At 33.1% G+C, this 18,329-nt stretch overlaps 2 protein-coding genes and 1 long non-coding RNA gene across 6 annotated transcripts in view; 2 read left to right on the plus strand and 1 right to left on the minus strand.

Annotated features, from left to right (window-relative positions):
* Positions 1-18,329, plus strand: part of LOC113691658 (UDP-N-acetylglucosamine transferase subunit ALG14-like) — a 56,886-nt gene that overhangs the window by 16,855 nt on the left and 21,702 nt on the right. The gene's annotated exons all lie outside the window — the stretch shown is intronic.
* On the plus strand, positions 504-1,739 carry LOC113693081 (uncharacterized). The gene has a single exon (XM_027211662.2). It carries the CDS (start codon positions 504-506, stop codon positions 1,737-1,739), a length of 1,236 nt encoding a protein of 411 aa, XP_027067463.2.
* Positions 8,127-17,729, minus strand: LOC140008528 (uncharacterized). Its single transcript, XR_011815941.1, has 2 exons — positions 11,603-17,729; positions 8,127-9,461 (listed from the first exon to the last, which is right to left on the minus strand). It is a non-coding gene; the product is annotated as an uncharacterized lncRNA (long non-coding RNA).

Consider the following 18,329-nt stretch of genomic DNA (forward strand, 5'->3'; position numbering starts at 1 on the left):
GAGGGGCACTGGTGAACAAGATCCCTTGAGCAGCGTGGGAGTTAATTGAGGGAATGACAGAGAATTCACAACAATTTGGTACGAGAGATAATGTTCCAATACGCAAGGTAAATGAGGTAAAGACATCTTCTATTCAGTAGCAGTTGATCGAGTTGACTTCTTTTGTTAGGCAACTGGCTGTAGGAAACGCATCTCAGTCCAAGGTGTGCGGAATTTGCACTGGTATGGATCACTCTATAGAGATGTGCCCAATGATTCAAGAAAAAAGTGTGGAGCAAGTGAACATGGCTGGTCATGCGCCCGCGCCAAGAAATCAATATGACCCATATTCGAACACCTACAATCTTGGTTGGAGAGACCATCCCAACTTCAGTTATGGAGAAAATAAGTAGTCCAATTTTATGCCAAGTAGACAACAAAAGTACCAGCAGCAGTATCAATTTCGACCACCACCACCTCTACCGAGCCCCAGTCCATCTTTGGAAGATATGATGAAACAATTGATGGCTAGTACTGCACAACACCAGCAAAAGACGGACTCCGAACTACGGAACATAAGAAGTCAGATGGGTCAGATACAAGCGATGCAGAATCAAATAAGTCAGATGGCAATATCAATCAACCGTCTGGAGTCTCAAGTAAATGGAAGATTGCCATCCCAACCTGAACTGAACCTGAAGAACGTAAGTGCAATGACTTTAAGGAGCGGGAAGGAAATTCAGGGGCCCAAACTTTTGACTTCAAAGGATAATGACGAAGAGAAGAATGAGAAAGAACTTCAGGCAGAGAATACAAGCACCAAAAATCCAGTGGTACTTCCTGACCCGATCATAGACGTTAAAACTAATCCCCCTCCATTTCCTTGCAGGTTGGAGAAATCGAAAAAGCAGGACAAGGAGAAAGAGATCCTGGAGGTACTTCGCAAGATAGAGATCAATATCCCCCTGCTAGACGCCATCAAGCAAGTGCCGAAGTATGCAAAATTTCTGAGGGACATATGTGTCAATCGAAGGAGACTAAGGAGAGATGAAAAAGTCATTGTTGGGGAGAATGTGTCAGCAGTTCTCCAAAAAAAACTACCACCAAAGTGTGGGGATCTAAGTAGGTTTATTGTCCCATGTAGGATAGGTAACACTTTAATTAGGAATACCTTGTTGGATTTAAGAGTATCGATCAACGTAATGCCTAAATCTATGTATGCTTCTCTGAACCTCGATCCATTAAAAGAAATCGAGATAATAATTCAATTAGTTGACCGAACAAATGCATACCCTGATGGGTTGGTCAAGGATGTGCTGGTTAAAGTTAATGAATTGATATTTTCGACAGACTTTTATGTACTTGACATGGATGATGATCATTCCCCTGACCCCTCACCTTTGCTACTAGGTAGACCCTTTTTTAGCACAGCACAGACAAAAATTGACGTTAATAAGGGTACATTATCCATGAAATTTGATGGAGAACTAGTCCACTTTAATATTTTCGATACAATGGAACATTCTGTTAACTCTCACCCTGTATTTGCTATTCATGCTATTAATCCCTCTGTGCAAGAATTTTCTGAGTTTGCTTGTAGGGATAAATTCAAATTTACTGAGAACAAGTATAAGGGGATGAAAGCACTATATGAGATGAAAAGGAGTAGAAAATTAAGAAAGAAGGCTGCACTCAAAGGCTATTTGGATCCTGGAGGAGGGCCACTGATTACAAGAAAAATTGAGTTACACCCAGATTGAAGAGTGGTGTTTAATGTCTAGCCAAAAATATTAAAGAAAGGCGCTTATTAGGAGGCAACACAATTGTTTCTTTTAATTGTTTGTTTGATTTCGTGTGATAGTTTAAATATGTTTTCCTTGAATTTGGCTGATTTCGGGTTTTAATTTTCATTTTTGATGATTTGTAGGTATCCTTCTGTCATGACGTGCCCGCGTCATGACGTATGGAGAGCTCACGGTCAGAATCGTCAGAAGGGGTTCTTGCCCTCATGACGTGCTCGCGTCATGACGTATGGAGAGCTCACGGTCAGAATCGTCAGAAGGGGTTCTTATCCTCTTGACGTGCCTGCGTCAAGTGACCTGGAAAGCTTCTCATTCCGTGTCTTCTAGACGTGCCCACGTCACGTTCGCGGGAAAGGTAGGGATTAAAAAAAAAAGGGGTTATTGATTTTCTGTTATTCTCTAATTTTTATTTTCGAAAATAAGTTTTGTAGTAATAATAATATTCAAAAAAAAGAAAAAAAACTATTTTGTTTTCTTTTTCTTTCTTTTCTTTCTTCTTCTTTCTTTCTCTTTTCTTTCTTTCTTCTACTCTGTTTTTCCTCTATGTCACCCGAAGCCGCACCACCGCCGCCCCCAGCATCACCCCACTCTCCAATTTGACCAGATTCCAGGGGAGTTTTGTTGCCCTCTCTTCTACTTTTTATATTTACTTGCTTCATTGAGGGTAATGTATCGTTTAGGTGTGGGGGGGATTGGATATTGTGATTATCGTTTTTAGTAGTTTTTAGTTTTTAGGTGTTTTTCCTTTATTTCTAGTTTATTATTTGAGTCTTTCTTTCTTTCTTTTTACTGATTAGCTCTCATATGAATGCCAAATTTTGATGATGGGTTATTGACTTTAAATCTACTCTTGCCAAGTTTTAATAATAAAAGTGTATCAAGTTAATGTGATTGAGTCCAAAAGCATCTCTTTGGTGAATATCGGTGATTGTTTTACTCTTATAATTTTTGATTAACTTTCCTAGGTATAGGGAATGATTATTGGTATTTTCATGTGAATTGGTCCCGTTATTAACCTCAATTTTTCATGTTTGAAAATGAGGTTAGTTGATATAAATTCTCTTTTGATTTTTGTGTTATTTTGAATTTTTGTGTCATTTGGCTGTGAATAAGAGTTGACTGTACTCCGCTAGTCTTTACTATCGAGTAACCGGCGATTTTCACCAAAAGTGTCGATTCTCGCGTCAAAATGTAGTAATTACTATGAGTACGTGATCACGTGGCAATAGAAGCTGAGTAACCGGGCTCTTTCATCTAACAAATGTCAGAGTTCACGTCAAAAGGCTCCAATGGCTAGCGACTAAGTCTTTTGTTACTATTGAGAAAAGCAAAAAAAAAAATCAAAAAAATAAAAAAAAAAAGTAGAAACATGTGATAAAAAAGTGAAGGTTGTATTAGTGTATAATAATAGTCAACTTGCCGATTTATGAATTTAATGTTGAGATTTTGGTTAATAGTTGGACCATTTGCTGATAAATGTTGTGCGTCATTCCTTTTTCTTAGATTAGTTAACCTGAAATTGGAGGAGTTTGTGGTTTAGAACCTAACCGGAGTGATGTTTCTTGGATCTTGATCACTGATACTTGATATATGTTTTTTCTGGCATCTTGACAATTTGGTAGATGGAGCGATAGCCATTGTTAAATTTTGGTGTTTGTTTGCTATTCTTATACTTGAGGACAAACATGGTTTAGGTGTGGGGAGAATTGATAGGTTACAATTTTACTATTTAATTTATTATTAATTTCTCCCATTACCTGATTTGATGTGGATTAATTATTAGATCCTACTCATTTTTCGTAATTTACATTTATTTCAGGGAGTAGAACGAAAATATAATAACAAGTACCAATTTGACAGAAAAGGAGTCCAGATGATAGAGCTTGTCCTAGGGGCATTTTTGAAAAAGAAAATGTCACGCTCGTTTTGGTAATTTCTACAAAGGAATGACGGACGAATGGCTTCTTCTCCCTAGTGAGCCGCCGCACAAAGGAGGGCCATTAGAGAGGAATTGGGGAGAGTAGCAGGGGATTTTTATCTCTTTTAGTTTAGTGTTCCTTTGTTTTTTTCTTCCTCACGAATGTCAGGGCTGCTTAGTAGATTAGCTTGACTTTTCTTTTTGATTCTTTAGTAGCTCTTTGCTTGGCACAAATGCCAGGGGCACTGGAAGCAATTGAATGATTCCCTGTAGCTTTTCTTTTAACTTTTTCGCTTGGTCCTTGAGTAGTTTTTCCTTCTTCGCATGTCAGACGAATTGAAACAATCAATTGCCTCTGTAGCTTGTTTTTCTTCTTGAATAGAATGAATTGAGTTTTCCCAAATCTTGGACACGATGGCCGCAGCTTCCTCTTCAATTTTGCGTGGGCTCTGTGCACCAAGAATGAACTAATTTCCTTTGTCTAGTTAAGGGACAGCAGATGCTTTGGGTCATTTAAAATTGTGATATCGATTTAATTTTATCTTTTTCTTTATTTATTGGTATTCGCATATTTCTTGGTTGCAGTACTTATAATTATTTAATTAATTGATTGTCGTGAATCCGGATAATTAGTTAATTTGATAATTTGTTGTCAATTAGGGTATTAAATCCGTAATTGTTTAATTGCCTTGAAATAGTGACAACTGGCATGATTAGATTTGTGTCAGGGGGATATGCGGGCTAATCTGAAATAACCCAGGTAGTGCGTTATTTGATTAGAATAGGACTCCTCTAATACGTAAGGCAATTGGAGAATTAAATTTTATGGGCGTACCTAGGATTATTTCTCAATTAGAGTAGTGATTAACGGGCGTATCTTAATCACCAGCACAGTAATGAGGGGTTGACTGTCATCGCTTGTTTGGCAGCTATAACCTATTTATTGGTAAATAATTGGAATTGACTTTGCATCGATGATCAATTAGATGAACCATTGCTGAAATTATTCCTTGACTAGATCCTTAATTATTACTCATTTGATTTTAGTAATTTGTTATTTAATTTGTAGTAGTTTCTTAGGTTTTATTTGAATTTCTTTAATTGTTACCCCTGATATAAAAACACCCCCCTTGTCACTGTGAATTTGAAAAGAAACAATTACTCTCAGTCCCTGTGGATTCGACCCTGCTTACCACTATCTACAAAAATTAACTTTAGTTGAGCAGATTTTTATTATTGCACAGGCCGACAACCTGTCAATGAGTTTTAAAAAAACACGTGTAGTAACAAATCTATTGAAATATACAACAATCTCCCACCTATTTCAAAAGATTTTATATAAAATAATGAAAAGAAAATATGCCGGACTTGTTTGGATTCAATGTAATTAATTTGGTGTCTTTTGGACTATGAACCAAATTTAGATTGATAAAACATGTCTTACAGAATTATTGGTGAAATATGAATTTCTATGAACCAATAACTCTTATTGTATGACAGAAATTCTATCAATCACATTGTAACCCATAATTTGCTATTCAATGCGATGTCCCGCTTTTTAGGCCATGCGCCTGCTTGGGTATTCACGAGAGCTCTAAAGATTTGGCCAAATAATCTTATAGGTGCGGCCCCACTCCACTCTCATATCGGTGAATTCATCAAGTGTATACTGCTCTAAATACACCTCTCTAAAGGGATATGAATTCATTAAGAGTTTTAACTCAACCTCATAACTATTAGCAGTTAAAGCACTCGTTTCAAAAGGAATTTAAACTTAATAGTGCTTTACAGTCAATATTGACTTGTTATTACCCATATTAACCTATTTCATGGGATTACCAATCACATAGGTTGGGTTACCATCTTTATTGACTACTGTTGGCCTAAGTCTCATTTCTCTTGTACTTTGAAGAATTAATTTTCTTCCTACAGGTTTAGTCAGAGGATCGGCCAAATTCAATTCTGATTTCACAAAATCAATGAAAATTATTCCATCTTTAAGCAGCTGCTTTACGACATCATGTATTAATTTCATATGTTGACTTTTACAATTAGAAGATTTATTTTTAGCTATGGCAATCGCTGCTTGATAGTCACAATATATGGACACAGGAGGCAACAAATCCTTAGTTGAAGGAATATTAGCTAAGAAATTTCTCAACCACTCGGCCTCAGTCCCAGTCAGTTCCAGAGCTACAAACTCTGACTCCATTGTTGATCTAGCAATGATTGTTTGTTTAGCAGATTTTCATGCTATTGCACCACCACCAAGGGTGAACACATAACCACTAGTGGATTTCGTATCATTTGAATCAGAGATCTAATTAGTATCACTGTAACCCTTTAATACAGTGGGAAATCCACTATACAGGATACCAAAATTCATGGTACCTCTCAAATATTTCATTAGTCTGACTAATGCAAACCAATGGTCACAATTGGGATTATGAGTATATCTACTCAGTCTACATATAGCATAAACTATATCAGGTCTAGTGAAATTCATTAGGTGCATCAGACTCCCAATAATCTGAGCATATTTAGACTGAGCAATTGGGTCACCGTTATTTTTCTTTAATTGAGTGTAAGTATCATAAGGAGTGCTCACAGGAGTTACATCATAATTTTCAAACTTCCTAAGAAGTCTCTTTGTATAATGTTCTTGAGACAACATTAAACCATCATCTCTCCTTATGATTTTAACACCCAATATCATTTTAACTTCACCCAAATCTTTCATATCAAAAATAGAAGACAAAAAATATTTAGTACTATTAACAATATTTAAACTAGTACCAAATATAAGCATGTCATCCACATACAAACTAACTATCACATATTTATCATTTACAACTTTAGTATATACACATTTATCCACTTCTACAGACAAAAAATCGTCTCGTATCAAAACTTGATCAAACTTCTCATGCCACTGTTTAGGAACTTGTTTTAGGCCATAAAGAGATTTTACTAATTTACAAACTTTATTTTCTTGTCCAGACACAACACATCCCTCAGGTTGAGTCATATAAATTTCTTCTTCTAAATCACCATTTAGAAAAACTGTTTTGACATCCATTTGATGAACAAAAAGTTTATGGATAGAAGCCAAAGCAAATAAAACCCGAATAGAAGAAATTCTTGTTACTGGTGCAAATGTATCAAAATAGTCAATATTCTATTTTTGAGAAAATTCTTTGGCCACTAAACGAGCTTTATATTTATCTATAGAGCCATCAGAATTATATTTCCTTTTAAAAATCCATTTGCAACCAATAGGTTTTGCACCAGTTGGTAAATCTACCAAAATCCAAGTTTTATTTTTCATAGTAGAATCAAATTCAGCTTTAATTGCTTCTTTCCAAAGTTTATTATCAGAAGAAGAAATAGCATCAGAATAAGTTAAGGGATCATTGTCAACAAGAAAGGTTTGAAAGTCATTTCCAAAAGAAAATTCTTTTCTTGGCCTTTTACTCCTTCTCAATTCCTCATTTGAGACTATTTCTCTATTTACTTCAACAGGTGCATAAGAAATTTTATTCGATAGTGAAAAAATATGTTCAAAAAATTCAGCATTTTTTATCTCTATAATTATATTACAATCAAGCATATCACTTCTTAACACAAGAAATCTATATGCAGCACTATATTCAGCATATCCAATAAACATACAATCAGAAGTTTTAGAATCTATTTTCCTTTTCTTAGGTTCAGGCAACAAGACTTTAGCAAGACACCCCCAAACTTTTAAATATTTCAAATTTGGTTTATAATTTTTTCATAACTCATAAGGTGTTTTGCCAGTCTTTTTATGTGGAATTCTATTTTGTAAGTGACATGCAAATAATATAGCTTCTCTCCATAAATTATCTGGAACATGAGAACTAACTAACATAGAGTTCATCATTTCTTTTAACGTTCTATTTTTTCTTTCAGCTACTCCATTAGATTCTGGTGAATAAGGTGGAGTTATTTCATATATTATGCCTTCCTGTTCACAAAGGTTATCTAAAGTTAAATATTCTCCACCCCTATCTGATCTAATTCTTTTTATCCTTTTATTAAGCTGATTTTCTACTTCAAACTTATAGGATAAAAAGGCATTATATGTATCATCTTTATTTCTAAGTAAATAAACTTTGGTATATCTAGAATAGTCATCTATAAAAGTGACATAATACCTTTTCCCACCTCTAGTCATTGTTTGTTTTAAATCACCTAAATCAGTATGAATTAAATTTAATAATTCAGTTTCTCTATGGACAGTTATACAACTTTTCTTTGTTATTTTAGCTTCTGCACATATTTCACATTTGTCCATATTATCATTAATACCAGAAATTAGGCCACATGATTGCATTTTCTTTATATAACCAATATTAACATGTCCTAATCTAGAATGCCATAAAGAAATGGAATCAACAATATAAGCAGAAAAAGATGCATTTTCATTGATCACATCAGAAATGTTGAGTACAAAGAATCCCTGATTACAATAGCCTTTGTCCACAAATACATTATTTTTGGTCATTATAATCTTGCCAGATTCAAATGACACTTTCACTCCAACTTTTCCTAGCAAAGCTACGGAAACCAGGTTTGCCCGAACGTTTGGCACATGCAGCACATCAATAAGAGCCAAAGTTTTTCCTGAAGTGAGTTTCAAGAGTACTTTGCCCTTACCCAGAACTTTAACAGTTCGTGAGTCACCAAGGTAGACCACTTCTTCATCATCCCCTATAGAAGTATAGGAGGAAAATGCTTCTCGACTTGCACATATGTGTCGAGTAGCCCCAGAGTCTACCACCCACTCTTTCACATTAGCTGCAATGTACACTTGGGATATGACAGCAGCAATTATATCATCTCCTTTGGTTAGGTGCACCTTAGGAGGATTAACATTTGCTTTGTCACCTTTATTGTGTCTACATTGGGCCAAATGATGTCCTGGTTTTTCACAATAATAGTAATTGCCTTTCTTTTTCTTAAAGTTGGGATTGTTAGGCTTGATGTTAAAATTGTTCGGCTTGTAATTTTGGGATTTATTAGCGTACCTTTTGTTCTTGTTGTTGTTTTGAACGTTGCTTTGTATCAGGTTCGCATTGAGACTCATTTCTTTAGCTCTGGCAGCTCTCATTTCTTTCTTGTTGGCATCTTCAATGAGAATGTGCTTCACGAGCTCATCAATAGTGTAGTTTTTCTGCTTGTGCTTCAGGTTGTTTTTGTAGTCAGTTCACGACTCGGGCAATTTTTCAATTAGCATGCCTGCTGCAAATTTTTCAGGCAAATTGATGTCTTCACTTTTCAAGTCCTCGAGTAGCATCTGGTATTCCGTGATTTGGACTTTCATTTCTTTGTCTTCCGTCATCTGCCATTGATTGTATCTTTCAATGACGAATTTTTGTTTGGTTTCATCTTCAGCGGTGAATTTTGTTACCAAAGCTTCCCAAATTGTTTTGGCCTCCTTACAGCTACAGTACACGTCAAACAGTTCATTTGAAAGCATTTGCAAAATAGCATGCCTACATACCTTATTGGCATATTGCCATGATTCTTGTGTTTTGACATCTGTGGTTGAAGCAGGTTGGGACTCCGTCAGTGCATAGGCCACTCCATGGATGTCGAGTAGTGAGTGTACTCGTTCTTGCCACCTTTTGAAATTTTCATTGGCAAAGACTTCAACTCTGGAGATATCCGGAAAAGGCTTGGCGAATGGTAGTGCAACTGCAACGGCCGCGGATGAAGGTTGTGGGGTGTTAACACTGTCAGGTGCCATAGTTTCTTAGATTGTAACAAAAGTGGCGAATAGTGTTAACATGAAAATACAAATAAATTGAACAAGTTTGAGTCGTGTTTGAAGAACACTGTCCTAAGAAACTATTTCAGGGGTATTGAAATGTTTCCCCAGGATTAAACAAGCCTTCCTCTTCACTTTTCAAGAGAGAATTTGAACCAGCTAATTTTTAGTCCAGCAATAAGAGAGAGAGAGAGAGAGAGAAGAGAGAGCAGAGAGTAGAAGTGAGAATTAGAATGTGTGTCGTGCATTTCGAATGAATCTGTCCAAGGCCTCTATTTATAGCCTCTGTAATGGTTTTAAACGTTAGTAAAGGATAGATATTATCTCTTTGTTTGTTTAGAAAAATCAGGACACGTGCTATTTCAAAGCCTTTGGAAATAGTCAAACAAACTTCAAGGAACGTTACAAGCTTTAAACGTCAGAGCCTCTGGAAAGAGTCAAACAAACCAATTCCAAGTTTTAACTTTGTTTGATCGAAAGCTGTGGGATAACATAATGCTCCACGTTTCCGTTTAAACCCATGCGCATGCCAACAACTTTTTCTTATCCGATAGAAACAACCTGATAGAGTTTGAAATTGTCAAAGCATGGCCATGAGTTTTAAAATAACACGTGTAGTAACAAATCTTTTGAAATATACAACAAAGTTGTACCAAAACAACTCAACAAAAGTGTCCGGTTTTCGGAGAGTTCGAGGTTGGGAAAGGGGATAACCAAAACTTTTTTTCTTTCTGGGTTCTCTCATTTGGGTATGGGAACAACTCAACAAAGTTGTACCAAAAAGTGCTACACAATCGGAGTATTTGTTCATCATGCCACCATAAAAAAATTGAAAAAATAAAATTAAAAACACATGCACAGTAGGAGTAATTGGAACAAGTCAGTAACTTTATAGTACAAGTGTACCCAAATGGAATTTTGGATGCAACTTGGAAATCTATCTACACATTTACACAAATGATGCATAAATTACAATCAATTTATATACAAAGCATGAGATAGTGTTAAAATGGGAGTGTTTGGATGTCAATTACATGAAACAATTATTTAATTTATATCATTAACACATTTTCTCGTCTATTTATTTTTCTAATCATCTATTTATCTCACGTCAAGGAAAGGCACTACAATGTCGAAATAAATAATTTTTTTTCAAATAATGGATATCTCAATATCTTGATATGTTGATTTACATTTTATTATTGGGGAGGGAGCGTCGGCGCATTGCGCAGGTGTTGGGTGCATGTGAGTAAAGAGAATTTTAAGATAATTGTTTGTTGGTGGTTATGTTGTTATTTTGTGAAGTTTCAAAAATATTTAAATTGGTAGAAGAATAAGTGAATGAAGATAAGAATGAAATAGTATATTAAACGATAATATTTCATAGCATAGGTTTCAATAATAGATTGTCTGCAAAGGCTATTTAAGTCTCCCTTTCTTTAGATTATTATTCAACTTGCATTTTATAGATTACATGTAATTCCATTAGCTATATGTCTGTCCTTGGGGTTAAAATGTTAATCAACTTGTTGATTAATAACGATTATAGTATCTGTAAAAAAGTCATTTAAGTTTTCCTTTCTTCATATTATTATTCAATTTACATTTCATGGATTAAAAGTAATTTCATAAGCTCTATGTCTGTTCTTGGGGTTAAAATTCAAAGCCACGCTCATTCTTGTACAGTGTGAGGTTTTGTTTCGCATCTTGGTTTCTTTTTAGTTCATCTTTTTAGTTTTTTGTAGTAATTTTAGTTTTTGTTTACCTGTATAAGAAAGCATTCATTGTTCTATAATGTAAGAAAACACTAATTGAAGTTGTTTGTTTAAAGGAGTTTCTATAAATTCATCACTGGCTAAAGAAATTGAACCATTTCTATTATCTCTGCTTAATTGGAATGTATATGTGAAACACTATTAATGTGAATGACTTAGAAGGTGTTTATTCCATTAATTCATCAGTGAATAAACAATTCAAACTCAAATCAGCAACATACCATGTAACCTACCAATTCACAATGCTTCGCTATCAAATTACTAACAAAAAGAATTTCATATATGAATCACTTATTACATGCAACAGAAAACACACCATAACTAAACTAACCTTATTCCAGATACTCCTCCGAAAACTTTTTCTTGCAGTTGTTCTGAACCTATTGTATCATAACTACACAATTCAAATTACACAGACCAAGCAAATTTGTGAAAAAATCATAATATTATAGTTAAATTATGCAATCAGAGTTTCAAATTTTGCGATAGAAGTAGTCATTCGACGCGACACACCACCAAAACCACCTACATAAACAATAAAATTAAGAAACAAAACTCACCTCAAATTGAACCACCAATAATAGTTTCGCTTGAAAACCATTTTGGAATACAGAGTATAAAGGTAGCAAAAATAGCCCAATCTCAAAAATTGAAAGAAAAAAAACTAAAGAATGTGAAGGAGAAGGCATTTGAACAACTAAAATTGATGCTGAGGTATAAATTCATTAACATACCCGCATTTTCTTCAGTTTAATTAAGATATAAATGACAATGACAATTGAATATGTTTCAAGCAATTGAATATCCTCAAGCGGTAAGATTATTGCAACATGCCTTTATTTCAATTGCACAATAAATACCACACTTCAAGTAAATGTGTTTGTAACACCATTTAAGTAATTGCACTAATATATAAGCTTGTATGACTTGTACATGATACAAAAATGATTATTAAATAATCCTATATTCCAAAAGTACCCAAATGTCTCCATAAATAAACGCTTTAAAGGTGCAAATATGAGGAGATTTCTATAAACATATCAAAACACATACTACCATCACTTGTATCCAAAGTTAAAAATAAACTCCACATCATTTCACATTTAAAAAATACCCTTATCCATGCGGTTGAAATTCAAAATTCTTTTTGACCACAACTCATTCTTATATAGTATAAGAATGTTTACTCCCTCACATTATAGCACTTCAAAAAAAAAAGGAAAAAAGGAAACTAAACTTAGGTCATGTTTGGATTGCATTTTTCTGAATTTTTTTGTAGAAAAATTATTGTAACGATTTGATATATGTGAGATAAAAAGATTGAAAAATGTGTTTACAAAAAATATAGCAATTGAGCACAATAACATTCTCCAAACAAAAAAATTGCTTTCCAAACAAGTAAGTTTGTAATTTCCCCCGTCTCCTCCTTCTCATCACATTGAACACAATAAGTTTCTCCAACTCTTTACCAACTAATGAATACTTTTTTGAAATCAAGTACTCATAAAGAGTTTGCAAAACCTAGTGTGGTATAATGTTTAGAATTTCTTTTATAGCTGCACTACAAAGGGTAAAATGGTGCCAAATCACAAAACCCCCATCAAGAATTTGATAATCTTACTAATCCCGTAAAAAGAAAAAAACACTAATAATAAGTACAATTATCATGGTCTTAGATTTTCCAAAGGCATAATTTAACAAGATAGCTTAAATTCTTTTATCAATTTGTAATAGAGTAAAATTAAGCAGTTTATAAATTTTTAAGTGCAAAAAAAATAATTTCAAAAATCCTAGGGGTTATCTAGTTAAAACTCAAACTTTGGGTATTTATGAGATAGTTTGGATTGCACTTTTTGAAAAGTTTTTTCTTTTACAAAAAATTACTTAACACTTTTTTCGGATATGATGTATGTGAGGTAAAATTAAAAAATATGTAAAAAAAAAAATCACCAAAAACCTTAAAAATATTCTTAAAAAATTAATAATCCAGACAGGGTCTAAGTAGGGAAAGGCTCATTGACTCTTAAGGGCAATATACAGTCATCCTTAATACAGTCATTCTTGAGAGTGCAACTCCTTTAAATTATCCAAAGGGCAATATACATTTCACCCCCCTTGTGGTTTAGCACTTTTTCAAATAATTCTCTAGTAGTTTGAAAAACTATATATAACTCACTCATAATTTGAATTAAAGTGTCAAAGTTACAGAATTTGCATTCTATAATGGAGTCAACTAAAATGTCAAAAGTACCCTATTGTAAAGTTGGAAATTATTAATTAATTTCAGAGGGGTTATGTATATATTTTGAAAACCACAAGGGGGTTATATAATAAAATATAAAACCATAAAGAGTTAAAGTGCCATACATATTAAGTTTATATATTTTAGTCAATTCAACCATTTTAGTTTTTAAACAAGAATATTCTCGATATTTCCTTGGCTTCTGTTACAGAAAATCATTTTCGTTACTTTGACACTTTAGTTTAAATTATGAGGAGGTTATGTATATCTTTTGAAATTATGGAGAGTGTTATATGAAAAATTGTTAAACCATATAGAGGTAAAGTGTATTTTACCCTTATCCAAAAGAAAAGGAAAAACAAAGCCTGGTCAAGAAACAAAAAAGCCTTCCACGTGTTTAAGCCCCTCAAAAAAGTCTTCTAAGAAATTTTGCACAACAATTGCAGTGAACTTGACTCTCAAATGCGAAATCAAATCAAGGCCAGCAAGCACACGTTACAAGCCTTCCTTGGTCCCCCTAAGACGCAGATTGGAAAGATCTTGACTTAGATTTTAAATGCAGACCTTTAAACTCACGCTGCCTCAGAAGAATTTGACAGGAATTAGCTGAAATATCAATGTCGTTGTTACTTAAGCACTAAAACAAATAATGAGCTAATTATCTTGCATAAAATCATAAAAAAATTATATGAATAAATGTAAAAATCACTCGAGAATAAAGTGAATATCAATGCAAATTAGAGATGGTTTACTAGACATTATGATTTTATCACACACATTTGTTGAGGGCATCTAGTTTAATTGCCATTACTGATAGTGTTTTCCATCAATTTTTCACTTTATATAGAACTACAAGAGAATTATGTGGAAATTTTAAAATTTTACGAGGTCACGTGGTAATATATAAAACTACAAGGGGGTTATATGTAATTTATCCTAAAATAATTTTCGAAATTCCAAGATCCTAAATAAGAAGCCAAGAAGGACAAATTACTAATTACCCTCTGGTGCATTTGTAGAATACCATATGATCCTTCTAAGGTTTTAAAATATCCACATAACCCCCTTATGATTTTATGTAAAGAGGAAATTTGATGAAAAATAGTCTTCATAACATGTTAGATATAATGATAATATTGTCCTTATTTCAAGCATTAAATTGAATAAGGGGGGCATACACTTGCAAATAATAATAATACAAATTGGTTTTCTTATTCTTGAATGACACTATTTATATCTTCCCTATTTTCTTTGCGCAAACTACGATTATCTTTTCAGTTATCTTCAATCTACTTGAAAATATTTTTAACTAAATTGTGTTGATAATGAAAGATGAAGACTTATAGGAAGAACTTTCACAAAAAGAGGACTAACTAGAAAAGTTTTGGTAGGTCGGTGACATACCTTATTAATCCTATATGACCAATTGCTAAACATGGAATTCGAACCCGAAGCCTAGTATAGAATTTGAATCTTAAATTTGATTCTCCTCTAAGTGCCAAACATGGTTCAAATCCTAAATTTGATTATCTCTCAACGGCTAACATGGAATCTAAACCTTGGCACAGAATTCGACTCTCAAACCTAACGGCAGAAAAGATTCAAGGGAAAGATTTTAAGAATCTTCCTCTAACCAGTGGACCACCCAATGGTTATTTGATTTTAGTTATCAAAAGCATTATTTGATTGCTTATTTGATTATATCAAGTTTTTCATTATATGTAGTGTAAAGCAAAAAAGATTTTCATACCTTCTCTACATGCTCGCACCCTCGATACAAGGGTTGAGAATGAATAATGATACCCATACAAATTGTTTTAATGACCTACAATAATCCTTCCGTAAGAGTGAAAAAGTTAATACTTGCCTACAATCATTCCCTACTTGTGATTTGATTTTCATATTAAATCTAATTAATAAACCCCATACTAGTTGTTTTTTTTTCTTTTTTTGGGGGCATGCACTTGCAAATAATAATAATAATAATACAAATTGGCTTTCTTATTCCCATTCCGCTCTCTATTATTTCGGCCATGCGTGCCGAACAGTTCCCTCTTCTGTTTCACATAGGCCTATCAACGGGCCGGGTTCGGGTCAAAATTTATTATTTCAGACCCAGACCCGGCATATCATATTGGACCCGGATTCGACCCGTTTACCCGACGGGTTTTCAACTCTATTTTCCGGATCCGGACCCAACGGATCTCGGGTCCGGATTGGGGTCTACCCGAAAAAAAATTATCAAACTTACAATTTTTAATAAAAATGAGAAAAAAATATATTTGTAAACTAGTTACTAACTAATAAAAAAATCAAATAAGAAAAGAAATCAAATTAACTTTATTCAAATACATCACTCTAATCAAATGATATTGATAAATATATATATTTTAAATTATTAATCCATTTATATCCGAATCCGGGTCTAATACGGGTCAGAATACTATATTCCGTATCCGATCCGTTTTTTTGTTTGATAAAACGGATCTGGATCCGGATTCGAATAACGAAATTAAATCCCTATCCATACCCGCAATAATTTAACGGATCCAATTCGAATCCAAATCTATACCTATCTATACCCAAACCGTTGACAGGCCTAGTTTCACACTACCACGCTCAATTGGTCATTTTGGTCGGCACAACTTTCCAATTATTCCTTTCCATTTCCTATAGTCCAAACTGACCGAGTTATACACTTATACTTATTCCAAGAGCTAGTGGCTGACTGGAATTCCACAACGACTTTAAGTCAATGTGTCATTATCAACACATCATGTCGTGAATTTCCGTCAACGAAGGTGGGCAATGGGATTAAACTTCACCAAAACTAAAACGGTTACTTAACAGCTGTCAAATTTTCCCAAATAATTTTTTTTATCTTTTACTTTTAAAATGTTAATTTACTTCCTTATAGATTGGCATTCATAAAATTTGATTTCAATCTAAATTTTCGATAACTTTTTAGTATGAATTTACTATATGACTCGCATGCAATAATTTCTATGTACAAAAAATTCAAATCCCTCTCTTTTAGTACCAAAAATAAATATAAATTGGGTCATATCCTAATTCTTTTTAGGAAAAAATGAATATAATTGGTGTCATTTTTTTAGAGGTAAAAATAAATATGAATCGTGTCATTTATTTAATTATAAATGAGATCTAACCTTTTTGTCATTAAAAAAAAATCATGTATGGATCACGTAAATAAAGGTTGGAAAAAGGATATTCGTAACAAAAATTTTCCTAAAATTTTCCAAACAAAATAAACAAATAAGAAAAAGGATTATTATACTAAAAAGGTTGGAAACAAGACAACGCCCTTGTTTGGCAAGTAAGTTTTTAGCCAAATTTATTTTTTATAAAATTTTTAACATCTTTATTTATAATAATCTCAAAAAAAAATTTAAAAATTTTAAATTATACACTTCAAAATATCAAAAAATTTTCATATTTAAAAAAAAAATTTAACAACTTTTACAGTAAAACAAAAAATTTTAGATAAACACTAACAAAATTCACTTGCCAAATGGCAAGAATCCCACTCGTTCAAGAAAAGGACTAAGAGGTGGAAACATGGAACAGACCAGTTGCCTTAACCGCCTGGGTTAGGTGACGGTAAAGCAGGCAACTAACGAGTGGCACGCAGGCGTCATGGCTGACGCAATCCCCTGACAGGAACCTGTAGGTCATCGCTCTTATAAGGGATAATTACAGAAACCTCCCCTGAGATTTCTGACATTTACACTGACCTCCCCTGTGGTTTGAACAATTACACTAACCTCCCCTGAGATTACTAATCCTTTGCAAATTCAGTCCAAACTATTAAAATATTATTTTAGGGAGTGAAATTAGAAGTTTTTACCAAATTTGTCCTTTGTACTACATGTCCAATGAATGACAAAGTATTACAAATCAATTAACAATTAATAAACTCTAAGAAGTATAGTTTATAGGCAAATACGCATTACCTATTTAAAGTACCGGCTCTTTACGGGTATTTTACTTTCAAACATTTAATTTATGATAAATATCTCAATATTTGTAAGTAAAATTCAAAAGTGTTACAGTAATATTCTTGCAAAAAGGAAATCGATAGGTTATTTATTTAATATAAATTAAAAATTTTTTTTAAAAAGAAATGACCCATAAAGTATTAATTTTTTATGATTTTCATCCATTACATGAGTAAAGTATTCATTTTTTATATGTATTTTATTATGAATCATTTAATTTATGTTAAATACATAAATATTTGTAACTAAAATTGAAAAAATGTTATATTAATATTTTTACGTAAGAGAGATTGGTAGGTTTTGTATTTGACAAAAATTAAATATTTGAAAGTAAATACAAATATGTATTTGAGCGTAAATATTTGTATTAAATTAAATGTTTGAAAATAAAATACCCGTAAAGAACCGGTACTTTAAATAGTTATCGATTTTTTATGGGCAAACACGCATTATTCATTTATAAATTACCAGTTTTTTACGGGTATTTTACTTTCAAACATTTAATTTATGATAAATATATCAATGTTTGTAAGTAAAATTCAAAAAAGTGTTACAATAATATTCTTGCAAAAAGAAAATCAGTAGGTTATTTATTTAATATAAATTAAATATTTTTAAAAAAAAAGAAATGACCCATAAAGTATTAATTCTTTATGGCTATCATCCATTACATGAGTAAAGTGTCGCGCCCCACTTTTTGAAGGGTGTGTGAGTAGTGTGTGGGATATGTATGTGAACGTGTGTGAAAGTGAAAATAAAAAGCCGTGGGATTGTGAAATACGACGGTTTGGCCAATC

Source organism: Coffea arabica, chromosome 6c (assembly GCF_036785885.1).
Source record: "Coffea arabica cultivar ET-39 chromosome 6c, Coffea Arabica ET-39 HiFi, whole genome shotgun sequence".
In the NCBI taxonomy this organism is placed as follows: Eukaryota; Viridiplantae; Streptophyta; class Magnoliopsida; order Gentianales; family Rubiaceae; genus Coffea; species Coffea arabica.